Source organism: Calonectris borealis, chromosome 14 (genome assembly GCF_964195595.1).
Source record: "Calonectris borealis chromosome 14, bCalBor7.hap1.2, whole genome shotgun sequence".
Lineage (NCBI taxonomy): Eukaryota > Metazoa > Chordata > Aves > Procellariiformes > Procellariidae > Calonectris > Calonectris borealis.
In genome coordinates, this window is record NC_134325.1 from 4,497,879 (window position 1) to 4,517,515 (window position 19,637).

The 19,637-nt window shown below is 40.9% G+C and overlaps 1 protein-coding gene across 1 annotated transcript in view; it reads left to right on the forward strand.

Annotated features, from left to right (window-relative positions):
- KCNQ1 (potassium voltage-gated channel subfamily Q member 1) overlaps positions 1-19,300 on the forward strand; it is a 356,039-nt gene extending 336,739 nt beyond the window's left edge. Inside the window, exon 16 of the mRNA XM_075163025.1 lies at positions 18,806-19,300. Coding sequence (XP_075019126.1) covers positions 18,806-19,006 — 201 coding nt within the window. The 3' untranslated portion in view covers positions 19,007-19,300. The remainder of the gene's footprint in view (positions 1-18,805) is intronic.
- The last annotated feature ends 337 nt before the right edge of the window (positions 19,301-19,637 follow it).

A 19,637-nucleotide genomic window follows, 5' to 3' on the forward strand; every position in this document is an offset into this window, starting at 1 on the left:
CATGACGGGCGGTTCGTCAGAGGCCCGCTCCAAAGCGCTTCCCCAATGAGCAGACACTCGTGTCAACATCTCAGGAGGGCAAGCTAATGGCAAGTAAGGACTGAGGAATGGTCGGGTTTTGTTGGGGAGAGGGGATGTTATTGAAAAAGTACAAAGTCCTAAACGCCTTATTTTAGATAGAGCCGGCAAAAATTAGCCTTTTGGGGAAAAAACAGAAGTCCCAGGAGAAACCTCTGTGTTATCACATGTGAACAAGGCTACTTGGATAACATTTTCAGTCAAACCTTCCTGGAATCATTGATTTAGAATTTTTGATTGTGATCAGCGTTTTAATCCAAGGACATTGAAATGCTGCACTTAGTCTGTTTGGTTGTCTTTTTATTCCTTTTGGCATAAAGGCACTTTGGGATAGTGATAGGGTTTTTATTTTTTTAATGAAATGTTTCAGTACTATCAACATTCATTATGAAGCTAAGGCCATTTACGTGTTTCCAAATTAAAATAGTTTGCAATTTCCACTCCTTGAAATATCTCAACATTTTGAGAGGTTAAAAAAATTGGGATATGCCATAATTTCCTATACCACTGGAACTCTATTTACTGACCAAGGCAAGTAATGACAGTCCCCTTTTCTGTAAAAGTAACCAAAAGTGTGGTATTGAAGCCAAGTGATGAAGCACAGTTTGTCTCCCATGTAAACGTATTTTGGGATTTATATGTACTCACCCGCTTGTTCTTGGGCATTGGGAGTGCTCCGGAGCCTTACCAAAACTTTATAAGACATTTCCCACTATAAGACTTTGATTTAGTTGTGTGCAACTTTAACCATCTGACCTGAAGTTTTCCACTTTGGGCATCTCAAACTAAAATTTTTGGGAATGCTTCAGCTGAAAAGCTTCAGCCATACCAAGAAGAAAGTTAGGAAGAGACACATAATTTTGTCCATATTATTGTGATTATTTTTAAATCTTGTAAGTGTTTTGAGATGCTCTCCTCCATCCATACTTTGGAATGAAGACTTGAAATTTGTCTGGAAGTTGTCCTAATTTCAGGTTATTTATTCTTTCTCTTAAAAAAACCCCAAACAAACCAACCAACAACAAAACAAAACCTTGACTTTTTATTTGGCCAAAGTAAGAGCCTCTAAAATCACAATTCTCGGGGTAGGGGGAGGCACCCGAGGGAGAGGTGCTGATCTCCTCTCTCTGGTGACCAGCGATAGGACACGAGGAAATGGAATGAAGCTGCATCAGGGGAAGTTCAGGTTGGACATTAGGAAAAGGTTCTTCCCTGAGAGGGTGGTCGACCGCGGGAACAGGCTCCCCGGGGAAGTGGTCACGGCACTGAGCCTGACAGCGTTCAAGGAGCGTCTGGACGATGCTCTCAGTCATATGGTTTAGTTTTAGGTAGGCCTGCGAGGAGCAGGGGATTGGACTTATGGGTCCCTTCCAACTTGAAATATTCTATGATTCTATGATTCTAAATAACAGTTTAAAAAATAAATAAAACTACTCGATTTTCAGAAGGAAACTACTTCTGAAGTAGAAAACTACTTGTTTTTTTCAGAAGACAAAAGTCTTCTGAAGACATGGTAATATACTAGTTTTTTACTAAAACTTGTATAACTACTCTTTTTTTCCTTTTCTTTTTTTAGTAAGAATGTGTGAACTGCAGGTCAGATGTTTAGAGAAACCCATTAAGTGATTATTTACTTTTCTCCTGAAGCATGGCACCGTTTGCTGTTTCCGTGGCTGCTTGCACAGAGGACTCTGCAGAGAAATAGCAGAATCCAGACTTCCTTCACCAAATAGGAAATCAAAATACGGGGCTCTATTTCCTACGTTTGATTTTTCTAAAGCTTCAAGAAGCAAAGCCACAAGTAACCATTGCTCTGCAAACATATATATTCTTGCAGGAGGTTAGAGGCGCGTTGTTCCCCTCCCGTGCTTAGGCCCGGTATGCCCAAGGGCTGAACGCGGCTCTGATGTCTCAGCTTATAAATACAGATTTGAGTACGGTCTTGCAGTTAGTAAGCATAGGGTTAATGAAGGAAGACAAAGTTGATTTGAACTTGAAAACGTTGGTTCAATTCCTAGCTTTTGCCCCAGATATTTTTTGTGTGAGCACAGGCAAAGAGTTTAATCCCTCCGTATCTCAGTTCCATATGTATAAAACAGGAATGAAAATACGATCTCTGTCCCGCCCCTTTTTTTATCTCATCTATTTAGATCATGCACTTTTTCAAGGCAAGGGCTGTTTTTCTCTCTGTGTGTGGACAACTCGTAGCCCATCAGGGCTCTGATCTCGGATGAGGCCCCTAAGTGCTATTACTGTGTGGTAGTAATAATAATAATAGTAATAACAACAATAATAATAATAACAACAGATGGAGTACAAACTCTGACAGACAGCTCTGAGCCATTACACGTTCGGGAGTATGAAATACAGTCGAGCCCAAGACAGCTATTTTCATCAGAGACGAAAGTTAACAGTTTGGCAGGGCGACCGAATTTGGCGTTATGTAAGCTGGGCTTTGCAACTTCAAACCGTGGTTTTATTTATCTATTTTTTTTTTCCCCATCTCCATATGGTTCGGTCCGCGACTGGCACTGTTTTAGAGCTGACTCGTTGTGGGATCTACCCTGCTGCAAACAACGTTTGGAAATCTGAAAAGAAGGTTTCTTTAATTAACTGAAAACCAGAGCCCATAGTCTGCTTGATATGAAAAATAGACCAAATTATAGTGGTATTCATAGCCTGCTGGAATGGTTGGTTGTTTTGGAAAAAAAATGTTTTTAAAGGAGGCTTGCCAAGAAACTGTTCTCTCTGGAAATGATAAATGGCAGTTTGGAGACTTGAGTGGCCTGTGCTGTATGTATGTGTCTTGGTAACTGCTGACTCAATCGTGTGTGCTCCTGATGGCTCCCACATTCGAGCACAGGGGATGTACAGTCCTGATTCACAAACCCGTTACTGTCCTGCAGTTCGGGACTTCTACACGCGGCCTCGGGATTGTTTTATCTGAAAACAATGCAAACACATTTCTTTAAATTACACTTCAGATAACCTTTTGGTTATCATTACTTTTACAGCGCATGCTAAAAGCCTTGCAAATTCTTTTCCAAAACTATAGTTTCTCTGAATATACCCTGCCAGGTTTGGTGTTTTATGTTTGTTTGTTTTTTTTTTTCTTTTATAGTATGTTTTCTGTGAAGTTGTGAAGTTTTAGGAAATTTAAATAAGAGAAGAATGAAGGCATGGCTAGAATTTGCATGACAGGGTTGGTTTTCTGTGCATTGAAGAAAGATCTGCTTTAATGCACCATTTAGTCACATGAGTTCTTTGCAGTGATATGTGCTATTTACTATATACTGTTACTATAGGGGTATGTTGTGTGCAGGTGGACAAGCCTTTGGAGTGTTCTCTTCTGAGGGCTAACAGTGATCTGTGTTTTCAGGCCATTTATATTACCTTAATCCCATTGACATCAATAAGTTTACTCCTCGTTTACTCTGGGGTGAAAGAGAAGCGAATTAGGACTACTGTATATTTAGGAGGTATCGTGGCAAAACATGTCCCGCTCCTGAGTCACAGTGGAGGGGGAGAGAGAGGTTCATGGGGTGCACAGAGCTCAAGGGATTTTTTTTTTTCCTAATGTTGCCTAATGAATCTGACTGAAAAGGGTCACACAAATGGTAGGAAAAAATTGCATCTACATGTCCGTGAAAATTTATACTGTGTGCTTGTAAACTACAAGATGAAGTACGGACTAAAGAGTTCGGAGATAATTTGATAGGAAATGAATCGATTCATTGCCTTTAGCTTGAATGTTAGAGTTCCTAGGCACCTTATGAAGAATTTGTGTATGTGGTCATTTACATCCTTGAAAACCTTTTTAGCATTCACTAGGAGGCAGTTGTGAAAATGCTGAACGCTTCAAAGATCCCTCCTCTGCCCGTGCTCCATTATTTTTCTGCCCTTGCTCCTGTTCTTTGTTGGTTCTGACCAAATTCCTCTCCCGCTCCCCTTTCACTTACCCGGCTGCATGGCACTGCGGTGCAGGGCGGCTGTAAGCACTGGGTGGAGAACCCAGCCCACGCCGTCAGCGCTCCTTGCCTTTGGTAGAAATGGTGTTACTTTTATACTGAGGACAGCGTGAAACCTTGGGGTGTATTTAATTAAAGGAAGCACCTACCTAAAGGAACTTCCCGCTCCGTGATTTCCCAGTGAGAAATCCACTGATGGGTTTTAGGTGCAGTCTGGGAGATTAGGAGAAGAGGAATGTGAAATGCAGGTATCTCTGCCCCCTCTGACCAGGTAGATGCTGGTTTTCAGATTATCTACCATTGATTCTTCAAGTTTTGCATACGGACTGAGGGAAGTACCAGCGCTGATTAGCGTCAGTGTGAGCAGGGACCGTCTGGGGAGAACTGCAGGTGACTTCAACTGGGGAACTACATCAGTGAACAAAATGAATGCTGACCTTGGCATTTGAGTTCCAGCGTAATTTTAGGTGCATAAGTGGCACCTATGAATCACAGAGTGAATGAAACGAAATCATTTGACATTTCTCACACGCTTACAAGTTTTGCTGGGTCAGGTATTGGTATACAATGAGAGATGGAAAAAAACGTCGTTTGCATGAAAGTCAGAAGAATGTATGCTTAAATCTAAAACTAATGCTAAACTTCAGATTTCAACAACAGTATCTGATTACTCTCTTAATTTTCTGTATTCATTCAAACGTTCTGGACTGTCTTGTGCCCAGCAATGGGGTATTAGAGTCTTTTCACCTTTGGAGACTTCAGAGTGTGAGTGTATTTCCAGGGTTGCCTAGTTTTGCAGCATCAGAACGACTGCTCTAGAAATATAATGATGTCTGTCTCCTGGGGTGGCTGATTTAAAACCTTTGCCATGAGCAATGACCCCCGAGTGAGTGAAGTGCGTAATTAGTACAGGTGTTCCCTGTACTAACAAAAGCATTTTTAGGCTCTGGGACTGTCTGCAAAGATTGAGTTCATGTCATTTTCTACACGTGGCCAGCTTCTTTGTCCAGCACGAATATACAAGCCCTAAATTAACTGTAGAATTATAAATAGACCGAAGTTACAATACGTAAGGAGAGAAACCTCGTTTTGACCTCTTGTATTGTGCAATCACTGTTACGGAAAGTTATAGACTCTGTGTTTCACATATACTTCTTCCACATACATGGCTCTTCCTCACTGAAAAGCTCACTGGGAGCCGAGGGCACTCAGAGAGTAAGGGAAGCGTTGAGCACCTTGCAGCACTGCATCGCAAACGGATTTGACAAAGTTTGACCTATGTGAAATAGTCGTATAAAAATGTTTCCCTGGAAAATGACACTTATTCCTCTGTGTCAGTTGTGTGTGGAGAAACGCTGTGATTTAAACAAGCTGCTTCTTTAGCCAGAGGCTTATTTTGCTAGTGTACTAGATGCTCCGTTGTGCCGCAGCAGGGAAAAAAAAAGACAAAGAATCAAGATAAAGTGATATTTGTGGTGATGTGTCTGTATGTCTGCACATCATCTGCAGGCCGTGGATTTATTAGTGTTTCAGTCAGTAGAGCTGTTATATAAATAATGCATATCAGAGCTGGTCACACATGGTCTCCTCACTTGCACATGCACACTGCGACTACTGCTGAGCCAGAGAGGAGTAAGTGCAACCAGACCTCCTCTGCCTTCTCTGGAAATCAGCTTTTAAAAGGCAGTGTCAGACACTTGTGTCGTCACGACAGTCCATGTTCCATCTAGAAAGACGCATCGGTGTGGTTATTGTGGGCATCTGCAACCGCTGAAGGTCCCGTAGCACTCTTTGTTTGTCTTAGACGGGGTTGGGTAGCTTCTCTCTGCCACCGTGATGTTCTCCTGTGCTTTCATCATATACTACTCTCTGTTCCTACCTGTAAATGCTGTGGAGTGTTACCGTGTGCTGTGAAAGAGATGCTGCCTCCCGTCGCAGAGAAGCTACATTTTGTTATTGATTTATCAGGGGCTAGCACAGCCCTTAATGGCAGGGCCTTGAGGGGAGAGATCCAGCTACACCTTCATGCTCCTCCTTTGTGCAATTGATAACAGGTCTGGTAGGAGGTGGAGTGGAGAAGGGAAACGTCACAAAGCTTTATATGCAAGACTGTCACCACCTCTGCCTGAAGGATCTTCCAGTATTTCATCATGTCTAGACTATATGTACTGTGTTATCTTGTGTAGAAGCTTCCTCTATCATAGGGTAAAATTACAAAGCCCAAATCCTTTTTGTTTTGAACAGTAATGATCATCATTATCTTAAGAACAAACGATCCAGGCTACCGCCTATGAACCAGAAGAATAGCAAGAGGTGGATGCACATCTAACATCTGGAGCTGGGCAGATCATTTAGTCTTCAAGCCTGTCATGATGATTAATCAGCTAGGAAAGACTGTGAGCCTTTTGCTTCTACCACTGAGCAGTTGCCTCCACCACTGAGCAGTTGCCTCCTACACTGCCAATAGATCCACTTTTTGAGTCACCAGTCCAAATAAATGCCCAGCCTGGCTATATTCCTAGAAGAAGTTATTGACAAAGAAAAGCACTAAGGATTTTTTCTTATCTTTGTCATCCATTAAATTTTTCAAACACGTTCTTTTATCAGAAACATTTGTTTACTTTTGAAGTCATTATAGCTTAAAATGTTAGGGAGAAGAGCCTTGATATTTTAACTGACTCAAAACCAGAGAGAAACCTGCAATGGAACCAATTTGGAATGTTAACCCATGCAGAACTTGTTACCGGCAGCAGCCAAATGATCTGTCTCTTCGTTTTCAAAACGAGTCAAGCCCCCAAAGTGTTAGGAAATTGGCTTAAAGCCATAAGGTTGTATTTAAGCAGAAAAAAGGAAACAGGTATCAGAGTCTTTAAAATCTAGTTTCTGAGACCCTGGTGTACACAGAAGACCTGTTTTCAAGGTTTCCTCTGCAATAATGTTGGTTAGAAGCTAACTCTGGAAATTGAAACTGGTATTCTCGCATAGCTGGTTGGCTTCAGAACTTGGAATTTAAAGAAAAATGTCTAAAACTACAAAATGCGTAACAAAATAATCACTTCATTTCCCCCAAATTCAACTGGCAGAGCTGTTGAACTCCTGCAGGCATGGTAATGACTTTGTATGACCCATGAAATTTGACTGAAAACCCTTCTTCATTAGCAGTTGGTTGCTTTTGTTGTAGTTTTGCTCCTGGTATCCGTAAGATCTACTAGTTTGCCTTTATGAATAATACCATGACAGCCAACAAGCAGTTTCTTTCCCTTTTAAACGTGGCTTTCCACTGGTAAATATATTACGTTCTAGTTCACTCGTTGGTTATTTGCTGGCTTGTGATTGATTGTATCTGCCTCCGCTTTTTGAAGTGGTCAGTAAACGAATGAAATGCGGTTTTGGGGTGTCCAAGGCTGTGCAGCTTGATTTTAGAGGGTGCAGAGCACCTGCATCTTCTCTGGATGTCAGTGGTTGCTTACATTTCTACAAAATGAAAGCATTTTTATTTTTAGAGTATTCTAAAGGAGATATTTCCGAGGATATGATTTCAGCAGAAGTGAATGGCGGTTGGAAAGGCTGGGGGAGTAGAGTGGGCTCGCAGACTTTTTATCGCCAATAAATTTCACCTCTGATCTCTGCGCAGCCCCTGGGAATGAAAAGTGCCTTTGGAATTGTGTGTGGTTTTCTTTCGTTCCACTGAGCTTTCCCACTGAAATTTTCTGTCTTGCATCTGTGTCTTTGTAAAGCTTAATGCAATGGCGAAACAAGAGGCCGCCTCCTTTCTGAGGAGCAGACTCAAGCGCACAAGAATACAGCCCTGGGTTTGTGTGTTCAGAATGGGTGCAAACTTGCCACCTTATTTATCGCCAGGATTTCTAACCTTCAAATGCCATGGCCCATAAATGACTTCTCCATAATAATATTTATCAAAGTATTTCTGGTCTAATTATTCATGCTGAGCTTGTTCTCTAAAAATTTCTCTTGAAAGAATCTTTTTAAAGATTTTTCTTTTGAAAACAAATTCATGACCACATCAAACAGAGATTCATGTTGCCGTTGGTTTAATTACCAGCAGCCCTCAGGGAATCTCAAAACTCACTGTTGTTATAATTGCTTCTCTCCCTTTCTCCCCCCCACTCCTTTTCCCCTTCCATTTTTGATTGCTGCAGAAGTCATCGTATGGTTATTAATTTTTTAAGCTCATTTTAGGTACAAAGGAGTTTATGTCCTTTTTTGCCCATATAGTAACTATCAAATCACACATAATGAGTAGATTATGGATGCTAAAAAAGAAACTGGCCAAAAATCTTTTTTTGAAAAAACAGTTGAAGTCATCTTGGTTTTTAACATTTTAAGCAAAAAGCAGGTAGCGGTGCCCTTCCCTTCTCACGCCATGCCGTAAGATCAGGTCCATGACCTGTGGACGTGTCTCACTTTCTACTCCAACCAGAAAGCCTAGTGCACCTCGGCTGGCTTTGTTCCCTTTGAAAAGCGGTATGGATGCCTCGTTTGGGTGAAGTGTGAAACATAACATAAGCGATGCTGACCTAACTCGATGTGATACATGGCATATTTGCTTTAAAAAGAGCAGCAGTCTCAAATCTGTTTTGAATTAGGAAAAGTGTTCGAGAGAAAGAAAGGAAAAAGGGAACCGTTTCATAGCAGGCATCTGAAAAATAACAGTTTGGAGGAAGGAGGAAAAATTGTCAGGCAAAACCTAACAGTTAAAGCTGAAAAATGTATTTCTAACGCTGGGGATTATGAGTGTATATCTTATTCTTTGTTTTTTTAAAAATAAAATCTTGGCAACTTAAGCGCATACTATGATGATCCAGAACGAGAACAGCTACTCAATGGTGAAATTATCAGCAGTACTCCGGCAAGAGGTTATTACTCATAGTCCCAGTATCATACAAGAGCCAGAGCCAAGGATTCAAGAAGCAAAACATTCCCCTTTGGAGAGAGGTCAAGATTAGTCACTTTTGTTTTCTTTAATTGGTGAGGGTGGTAGGGGGGGTTGGGTTGGGGTTTATTTTGTTGTGGAGAAGAGTTTGGGACATATTTTTATGCTAGTTGGGTCTTTTACTTTTTTTTTAACCCTAAAGTGGTGTAAATACGCCACTGTTCCACATTGGAAGCGGGAATCTACAGCTAGGAGAAAGCTGTTGTCTGATAGCCAAACTTCTGACAACAAAAATATGGAGCGATATTCAGAGGCTGCACTGCCGTGATTAAACCAGCAGAAAGAGTCCTCCAGAGGCAAGTACCACGGGGAGTTTTCTTCACATCTGTGGAACTGAAGGAACTGAAATATAAGTGCCTGTTAGCTAAACGGAGAGTCTGCGTTTCCTCTGCAGATAGGTACCGGGGTGCTCAACCAGAAGGACCCAACGTAGGAATGTTTTGCTGAACAAGAATGTGATTGAGAATGAGAAGGCAATCAGTTTTCCAACCTTCTGTCTCATTAAAAAACAAAAAAGTGCTTTGAAGTTTTCTTTGAGATCTGAAGATCTGCCCAGGACAGGGGAAAAGGTTTTTAAGGTTTTGTTAGAGCTCCTCCTTCCAAGTTGAAGTTAAAGATGTTTAACGTATCTGAAGGTGGGCCATTAACTTTACTACCTCAGTTTTCCTCACTTTGTGCTAGCAGCAACAGCACACATCTACTGCAGCGTTCTACTGGATAGGCACGCAAAGGTTCACACAGTGCTTTGGATATAAAATGCACTGATGACCACCATTTATTCTATAACTATATCCAAACTATTGCGTAAAGATACGGGGCTTTTTTTCCTCTGTTTTTTTCTGATCAATACTTCCCATATATTTCTTGTTATCTCAAGCCTGTCTGACATCCTCCATAAGGCTGGATTTCAATTTAAGCATAATTTGGGAAACTGTTTGTGATGATGGTGCTAGATGATTTTTCTGGATACATAAACTTCTCATACTTTTGATATCATTGATTCACTTGTAAGGAAAGAATCCCTCTCTTCTTGCCAACTTGTGTCTTATTTTTAAATGGAGATGGAAGACAGTTGTGTCTGCTCAAAGAGATATTATTTCCTGAAGGTGGGGCTATAGTAAATGAAGATAAGCAAGTTCTTGAAAAATTCGGACTATTCAGTTAATAGGATAGGGGGATTTTATCTTCCTTAGTAGCTTCTGATAAAAGTTATATTTAGAGACAAGACCCTAAACTTCACTTTCCTGGCTTCATGCAAGGCGAGAAAAACATTCCAAGCTCCCTTGTTCATCTACTGATACTCTGTTAGCTTAGAGGAAAGGGTTAAAAAAATAAATATCTGACCTTTGTAATATTTTAGAGAAAAAAATCCTGAGGCAGTGCTGGGCCAAAGACTGTAGATTTTGGACACTGTCCTAACTTGAAAATTTCCATGTGTTTTAAGTCTTGTCTCATTTATCTACAACAAGAGTCAACCACAAATTTTAATTGCTTGGCTATAGCCCTCTGGATGCCAGATAGGTCTGCGAGCGTTGCGTGCATCTGGGCACGCACCCAGTGCTGCGAGGCCAGCAGGGCTGGCCTGGGAGCTTGGGGAGCGATGAGCAAGCAGAGGGGCTTCGTGGCCCTAATCTACACCTAGTGCTAAAGAAAGATTCTCAGGAAGAGCTGATTTCCAACCGTTTGTGTGTTTTAAATAAGCCAAATATTTTTGCAAGAAGTTGTTAATAGCAGCAACAAAAGCGCTGAACCGAGGCCACCATTCTCAGCTCTCTCTTCTCGAGTAGCAGCCGTACCCAGTCTCTGTGTCTTCTCATCTCCTCCAGCCACATCCATCGTGGTCCTCATTTCTGTCTTGACTAGCAGGTCATCCCTTTCCAACTTTATTTACTCTTGGGCCTTTCTGAATCTTCTCCACTTCTAAAATAAGCACTGCCCCAAAAGCTTTCCACCTTTTGAGGTCTTGTACTCTATAACAGTCCATGGCCAAGTGTATTTGACTCTTCCGTAACTTAATTCTTCCATTTGCCAGTGTCCTACCGATCTCCTTGCTAGAAGGAGAGTTATTTATTCATCTTACCTTGCTTCCTTTAGCAGCAGCAAGTTATAGCCAGATGATTTTATGAAGGTGACATGTAAAAACCAAATCGACTTGTGTGTTTGTAACTTTTGATTTCTATTTATTTCTCATAATTTTTAAGATCTTAAAGGAATCACTCTTTTATATAAGCACAGCATCTGTTGTTGCCACTTGTTTCTTTGTAGGTCTCATTTAATAGCACCTCTTATACCTGATGATCTGCAGCAGTTATTCGCTTAAGGATTATGTACATGAGCATGTACCCGAGTTGTGTGTAAGTGGCTGGAAATAGTCAAAGATAGCTGTGAAGGTTTCTGTTTTATTGCGTAACATCTTCTTCAGCCACTGCTGTTCCTGAAGGCTGTATCTTCATTTTCATTTGGGGAAAAATGGCAGTATCATAAAAGAGGCAGTTATAAAAACATGCTGCCAATATTCTGTGTTGGGTAACGTATATGCTGTATTTTATATTATATTATTTATTTAATCACATATTACTGAAGTGGCTTTTTCATATCAGTTTTTCAGGTTTTGACCTGTCAGAGCACGTCTCTTACTGCTGTGGGTTTCAAATAGAATTCAAGGGAGACGTCTAATCTGAAAAATGGCATTATGGTTGTAATCTACACTCTTCTAAGAATCATGAAAATCCACATGAAATAAATGGAGTTGAGTGAATAGTTAACCAGAGATGTCGTATTTCCAGAAACTTTGAGGAAGCTTTTAGAAAAAGATGTTTTTCTTTGGGGAAAAGGACATTTGGAAAGGAAAAATAATTCTCTGCAGTATAGTTACTCGCTTATCAAAATTGCTTTCCCAATTCTAATGGAAAGAAAGAATGCATAAATCAACCCTGTCATTTCTCCCATTTCCTATAGCTTGAGCATCTGGTACCCTAGATCTTGTGCTGCACAACCAGGACAAAATTCTTCAAACAAACAAAAATTACTTTAAAATGCCACAAGTGTTATAGTCAGTAATCAAATGGCTACATGCTGGTGTCACCAGTCTGTTTTACTTCCTAACATAATTAAGAAAAATGTGTGACAAAAACTAAGTTTCTATACAGTGCATTAGGAATTTACTATGCCAAGTCAAGCCCTTTTCCGTAGCAGTTCACTGATATCAAGGTAACTGCTGGAGAATCGGAGCCAGCAACTGGCTTATAAACCCTGGTTGTTTCTGAGCTCTGACCCCGACTCAACGACTCCGAAGTTTCTTCCCAGTCCCAGGTCATCACCCTCTGCTTAAAGCACAAGCGGCACACCCTGATTAATGGTGAATTATCAGCAGCCATTTAAGGATTACTACTATAAAAAATAAGGGGTTTTTTACACTTTTGAGAAGTGTAGGAGAAATATTTTACTATAAAAATACAGAGTAAGATGAGACCAGCAACAGTCTCAGTTTACTGAAAAAACAGAACAAGTTTTAGTATCTTAAAGCGAAGAAGAAATTGGCACTGATAGCTTTACACAAGAGAACTGATTTTAGGGCACAGTATGTAGCAAGTGCCTTTCTTTCCAAAGATGCTTTTTGTCTCAAAGTTATCCATTTTATTGGTCAGTTAAGACAGTGGTTACAGTGTTCGTATAATATTTTCATTGACTAGAAAGTGCCTTGCCACATGCAACGCTCAAAACCTGTTAATTTTGTTCCTCAGAAGCTCAGCCTTTATATTTTTCTAGGGATGAGTAATCTTATATTAGAAGAGAGTGTTTTCTCACTGGCTCCACTTCCTCTATCCTTCCCCCAGACACCGCACACATACTCCCTTCTTTGGCCAGCTCTCAAGAGAAAGTACAGACAGTCTGGAGAACAAATCTTCCTTCATGCAGATTACATTCTCCTATAAACACCTCAGCGACGGGTATATAACCTCCAGCAAGACTGCTGCCTAATCTCTGGCAACAAAATAAACAAATCAAAGCCAGAAGCTCTGATAAGGGGATTTGCAAGAATCTGGGATCTTGGGTACTGTAAATGGAAGGAAGAGTCTTTCCATGATTTTTGAAGAATCCTGTAGCTGAAGAAAGAAACTTTCTTTAATAATACTGAAATTAGTGGGCTCTCCTGCCACTATTATAAAGAAATGTTCGAAAGAAATCCTCTATAAAGATTCCCATACCTATCCCTGAGCTTCTCTAGGAAGCCGCTCCTAACATCGTATTTGTTCCTGTCCACAGGGCCCTCAAAACTAAAGCATTAACTTTTAGAAATATTGCAATACCAAGATGTGCAGGGACTTAGCAAGAAGAGGAGCCAGGGAAGCTGCTCTCTGAAGCTTCCTCAACTATTCTCAAGAACAGTACTTAAATAGCATGGATCCCACCAAAGAAAAACATGATTTATAACCGCACCTTCGCTTGCAGAACACATTCATTGTCTTCTTAAGTACCGCTTGATACTGATACCTTTCTTCATTATCGTTGCCATTAACAGGTATCATAAGTTCTGGAATGTTTTTTGCCTCTTATCTGTTCTTCAGCTGAGTCATTAGTGTGCCTGACGATGATTTGTTAATAGAAAGGACATTTTTGTGTGTTTTCCTGAAATACAAAGCTAGCTCATCACTGAGTATAGTATTGAACAGCGAACACGTTAGGGATCCTCTACACCACCACTTACAAAGATGCACAGGTGAAGAAAACATCATTTTCTTTCCCTAGAAGTTTGCCACACAAAGTGTTAGGGTTTTCCTTATTAAGAGGCCACCAGGAGTGATAAATACATGAAGATCTCCCCAGTCGTCTTCAGTTATTCTGAAAAAGTGCCTTAAGGAGTTGGTTCCCTTTGAGCTAAAAAGCTGCACCCTCAGGAATGAATGCTACTCAAGATAAGTCAGGATAGCAGACTTGAGAGTCTAATGTTGGAAAAGTAGCTGAAATTTTCCTTTATCACATTTTTGTTCAGCTAAGTGTAGCTTGCGTTCTGGTTTTCCTCTTTTTTAGCAGCTTCACGCTTGGTTTTCCATATTAAGAACAAGCGCAGTCCCTCTGAACCCACGGAGTGAGCACTGTGCTGATAAAAAATCTCTTGATTAAGCACAAATTATTTGTTTAATCAGTCAATCATGGTAAGAACATAGGTAGTTATAAACCGCCATTCTGTCCAAAGGGACTATGATTTTTACCCTTAATAATATTTACTCTCTGAGAATGAGAATGAAGGGCAGATGAGACAGCTTTAATCAACAGCATTAATCAACTTTGATCTCTCCAGATCATGGAGCAGCGCTTGGTATAACTTATGAGTAATTTGTGGTCTTTGTGGCCTAAATTATGCCAAACTACTAATTTTGTCCTTCAGCTTCCCCACTCTCCTGAATATCCATGGCTGAAAATACCGTTTCCCTCAGCTCCGTAATTCCACCTGTCCTTGCCCCTTCCCAGTAAATCCCTGTAATTAGTTTTGGGAGTAGGTCTCCAGAGTGCCGCTCTGTAGTTCTCCACTTCAGGGGTGCATGAAGGAGACTCTCCTCCAGATATCCCTGGAGCCACTCAGGCTTCTTTGGTTTGTTTTTTTAAAAAAGCAAGGGAAGAAATTCATTGTTATATTTTATGTTCTGAATCGCACCATGAATTTGTTATGAATGATTACAGGGCATTTAAAATTAATACAATGTGAAGATCTTCAGAATTTTCATAGATAAATTTCTCATTATTTTGTTCTCTCCTCTCGTCACAAGAACAGTCTCTGTCTTGTTCACTAGCACCTCCTGGAATGCCTTTGATACCTTTATAAAAGTTGGAATGTCACTTTATATCCAGTTGTAGAGGTCTGCTGCTCCCGAAAACATGACCTCAGGGGACCTCGTGGTTCCCAGGAACTACGTCACCACTAGTCTATTGTGGGGGTGTCAGAGCAGTCACGTGCCCCTCTGACTTTTTTAGGGAGAGCAAAAATCTGTTCTGTAACATAGCTACGTTTCTTCATGATGTGCCATTTAAGATTTGTGCTCTGATCTTTCAGCCTTTGTGAAGAACTATTTCTTTTTTTTTTTTCTCAGTGCACTGCATGGATAGGATTTTTTTATTCATTTCTAAGAGCTAGGTTCAAAACTTGTTTAAATCTGGCTCTCTACATCTGTGCTCAATCTATGATCCTTGGATCTTTTTTTAAAAAAAACTTCTCTCGGAGGATGGAAAAATCTTGTTTTCATACAATATTTCAGTAAGACTTAGGAATAACTGTGGTGTGTAATTTCTGAAGAGTTTCAAACACTGCTTCCTCTCCCCAACAACTATAAAATACAAAGGAAATTATTTGCATATAAAGAATTTGATCATCCAAACATCATGCTTCTAATGAAACATAAATCAGCTAGAAAGAGCTTAGTTTTTCCTAAAAGAAACAAATCAGTCTGAGTTATTTTTCTACGTAATTAACACTGTTTGCTGTTTTAAGTAGAGGGATCAGAGTTGTCCAAAGCAGTTAAGATTATAGCAACATCAGCAGTTTTTCTGTTTGCTTTACTTTTATTCATTCTGGCATCATAGCTAATTTCTAATCAAGTAAATGTGTTTGAAAGTATGATTCAGGGGAGATGATACACTTCATGCTAAGTGCATAAAGCTAGTTTAATAAAAAGGGCATTGCACACAATGACATTTTTCTAGCGGGTATAGTTCCCTCTGCAGCAAACAAGTGAACGATGTATTTCAGGATGTGTGTTTGGATGACGATGGGCAGATTGGGCATGCGAATCAGCAAGGCCGTTCACCAGCAAGCCTCTTATTCTTGTACATCAGAGGCCTGTGATGAGAGTAGAAGTTGCCTTCTGGTGGCTTTTAATTCTCTCTTTAAAATGTCTCACACTTCAGGCCGACACCCCTTTGGCAGAAGGGAGGGTGGGGGCCCATCGTCCCATTGCCATCTCATTTGCAAACGTCATCTTTTCTGATCCAGCCCCAAGAAGCGTGAGCAGAGCAACGTACAGAAATCCAGACTGCTCCTTCTCTTGTAATATCCAAAGAACACGTTACTACTTGGGATTGACAATTCAGCCCGAGATTGATCCAGAGCCCCCTGAAGTCACTGGAAGTCTGTGATTGGCAAAAACTATCACTGACTTCAGCGTGTCTTGGAGCGCAGGCGCAGGACTCCCCGGGAAATGGCTCGCTTTATTGGAAAGCAAAACTGATTAAACAACAGTTAAACACAATCAGCTATCTGGACCTCCCTCCACAAAAGCTTTGTGGCTTTAGAGCACTACCCCGATAAGCAGGATTGTGGAAGACGAAGGTCGTTCCTTTTTATCTCATATGGCTCAGCTCAATAGTAATTAGCTTCTGCCTCTGCTTCTGTGGGCCTCCTGCACTGCACAGCTGCAGCAGCCAAACCTTGTTCCCTAGAAAAAAATTAGGCAATTATCTCTGGGAATTTATTTCCCAGCAAGAATATTCACATCTCACTTCTCTCCAGTACTTCATCACCAAGATGCGCAGCTCTTGAAAGACTATCCAGATCTCAGTCCAATCTACTGTCATGTTCAATAGCTCATCACTGCAAGAGTTTCATAAATGCGCATTTTCCAGATATATCTGAAAGTCTGTGTTTCCTCTGGTAATCCCTGCCTGGAATCACAAACTGAGGACTATATCTATAAGATTCCCCTAGTTAGTTTAGAACAATTAGCAAAAAGACATTTCTTGTTAGAGGAGAAGTTGTCCTTCGGGCTCTAAGATAGCTGTTTGTCTGCAGTCTTCCACTACAGCCCGTCCAGCGCAGCTGTCTGAGAAGGCGAGTGATACCCGGGACGTGGGGGGTGGAGGAATGAGGTATTTTGCAGACTTCACCAGCACGGATTTGTACTGTCACTCCTGGGGCATCATGAGTTTACCATCTGTGATGGGCACTGTTTGGGCAAAGCGTGCCTTTTTTTAAGGGAGTGAACAAATAGTGATGAAACGAAAACCTGATGATCTGCTCCATTTTCCATCTGTATTTTCTTCTAGAAATCTTGAACTTATGTGTTCTTCAACTTCCTCAGTTGAAGAATCTCATCTTTCAACAGCCATTTCCATCCAGAATTACTAGTGTTTCGTGTACCATCTAGGGTGCTTTGCCTAATGTTTTCAAAACCAGCTGCAAAGTATAAATCTCTGGCACCTCATATTTTTAAATCACTGTATCTGCTTCCCTACCAGTTGTACAGAGTGTTTGAAAAACCAGCATTTTCTCTACGGTGGAAAAACATTTTAGTCTCTGCTGAAATCCTCCAGGTTTGTTGATGTTCTGCTCAGCCTTACTGTCTTTTACTATCCTGTGTGATACTTGGATGATAGCCAGGCACATATAAATTGCTCCCACTCATGCTCTCTCTGGCAGTTTTATGTGCCTTTCACTACTTTCTAGCAGATATTTGAGGCAGCAATTTATTCCTATCATGTTTTTTTCTGCTTACTTTCTTTTCCCTTTTTAAAACCTATTACATCTTTTTGCCTAGAATTTACTTAGCGTTTTAGGATCCCTATGGATCGATGGGTCGGAATCTGCAATGGCAAGATTGTGGCTTTCTCTTTAGGCTTGTAGAAGGGAGCAGGAGGCCATAAGAAAGACTTTTACTGCCCAGTTTCAACGCTTGCCGTGCCAAGGGGCAGAGAGTGGGCATGACTTTGAAGCTGGAAGTGCCCATCTGCCCCTCGGGTCGCCTGGCTCAGTACATTGGAGGCAGCAGAGAGAGGAGGCTTCCCATGCCAGATAAAAGGGTGCTACAGATTACTTCTTGATTGGAACATGCAAGAAACCAGAGACTGAGTCTGTGGTGCTCCTAGGAACATTTCATTCTTGATTTTCCTCTGAGTACCACAAGTGTACACCAACTAGAGTCTGAATTTTGGACAAATCCATAACCTAGTCTCTATTAGATATCCTGATTTTTCATTATATTTCTCGTAAAGATTAGAAGAAAGAGCAGAAAAAGGAAAAAAGAGGAAGTAAATAATTTAAGGGGCTTCTGTCTAAAGGCAGAAGAAAATGAGCATTGTGGATTCAGGCTGAACCTTCCCCTGCAGCCCCCCTTAGAAGAGTTTCACCCCTCTCAGAAGAGTTTCTGGCTTGCTGTGAATCGTGTCCTTCAGACGGCAACCCCAGCGAACACTGTGTCGTTGGGGGGTGAGAGCGCAAAACTGAACCATGCCCCGCTTCCAGCCCTTGCCACAGACCCCGGCTGCTATACACTGCATCGGCCAAATATCTGTGGGGCATTTTGTGTCCTGAGCTGGTAATTGGGCCCAAATGTAACAAAGAGCATCAGTCAGTCCTAGCTTGGAGTTGATTAGATCACTGCAAGTCGAGCAGATCTCTACTAGAGCATATTGATATTATTAAGGCATATAAGCACGTTAGAAGTTTATCATGTTTTCAAAAAAATGTGGACATAATAATAACAAAAAACCACAGAAACTCAGTGCTGGGACTTAGTTCTCTATCCCAGCACCTCTCTTTAAAAGCCCATTTGTCATGCGCTCATCCGGGTGTAAAATGGGTGTCAAAGCACATACCAGAGGTGAGTATTAACAGGCCTGTCCTCATCCAGCTCTGACCTATTGCATTCAATTTCTAATGCTCTGTCTGATGGACTGTGAATCTGGGGTGTCTTCGTAGAGGTGGTTGTGATCCTGATGAAGACAACTGTCCTTTTAATATTGCGATTGTATCACATGGTTTGATGCAATTTTCTCATGTGCTGCTACTAAACGAACCTTCCCTTTGCCTTCGTAGGTTACACAAATGGACCAGAAACTGAACCTCATTACAGATATGCTGCATCATCTGGTTTCCCGTCAGCAGGGGGATCAAGGGAACAACAGAGCATCTCAGAGAGGCAACAACGTCAATTCGGATCTTTTCCTCCCTAATAACACCCTGCCGACCTACGAGCAACTGACAGTACCGAGAAGAAACGAAGATGATATATCCTGATGTGGTGTAAGTCTGGGTTGGGTTCTTCCCACCTTTCTCCTTTAAATGGGACTGAATGTTGAGAACCTGGAAGGAATTAAGTTCATCAGCCGTCCAAGAAAACACGTGACTACTGTATCTATACCACTAGTCTCAAATACGCTCTTCTGAAGCCGCTCCTAATAGCCGAAGGTTGCCAGGCTGTCTTCTACCAGGCAAAACTTACTGAAGCTCCGCTTTGATTTTGTTGACGAACAAATGATCACGACTGCTTATTTCTCCAAAAGACCAAAACAATGTAAAGACAGGCAAAACGGCAAGGATTTAGAGCTCCTTTAATAATAATAATAGTAATAATAATATTCTAATAATACTTGAACTTAGATGGAAAAAGTGCATTCTGTTTATGAATCTGCAGATAGCAATATATTTCTACTACTAAGGTTTTTAAAACAAACTAGGATAACTTATGTTGTTTTTATTGTATAAACGTACACTAACATTCTAGAGAATGACAAACCACATACTGAATGATTTTCTTTTTCTGTTTTAGTTTAACGTTGCTACATAAACAGTTACCAGATAATGACCAGGTTTTTTAAATCTGTTTTTCTTCAGGGAGGAACTAATCCTTAATCTGGAACAATACTAT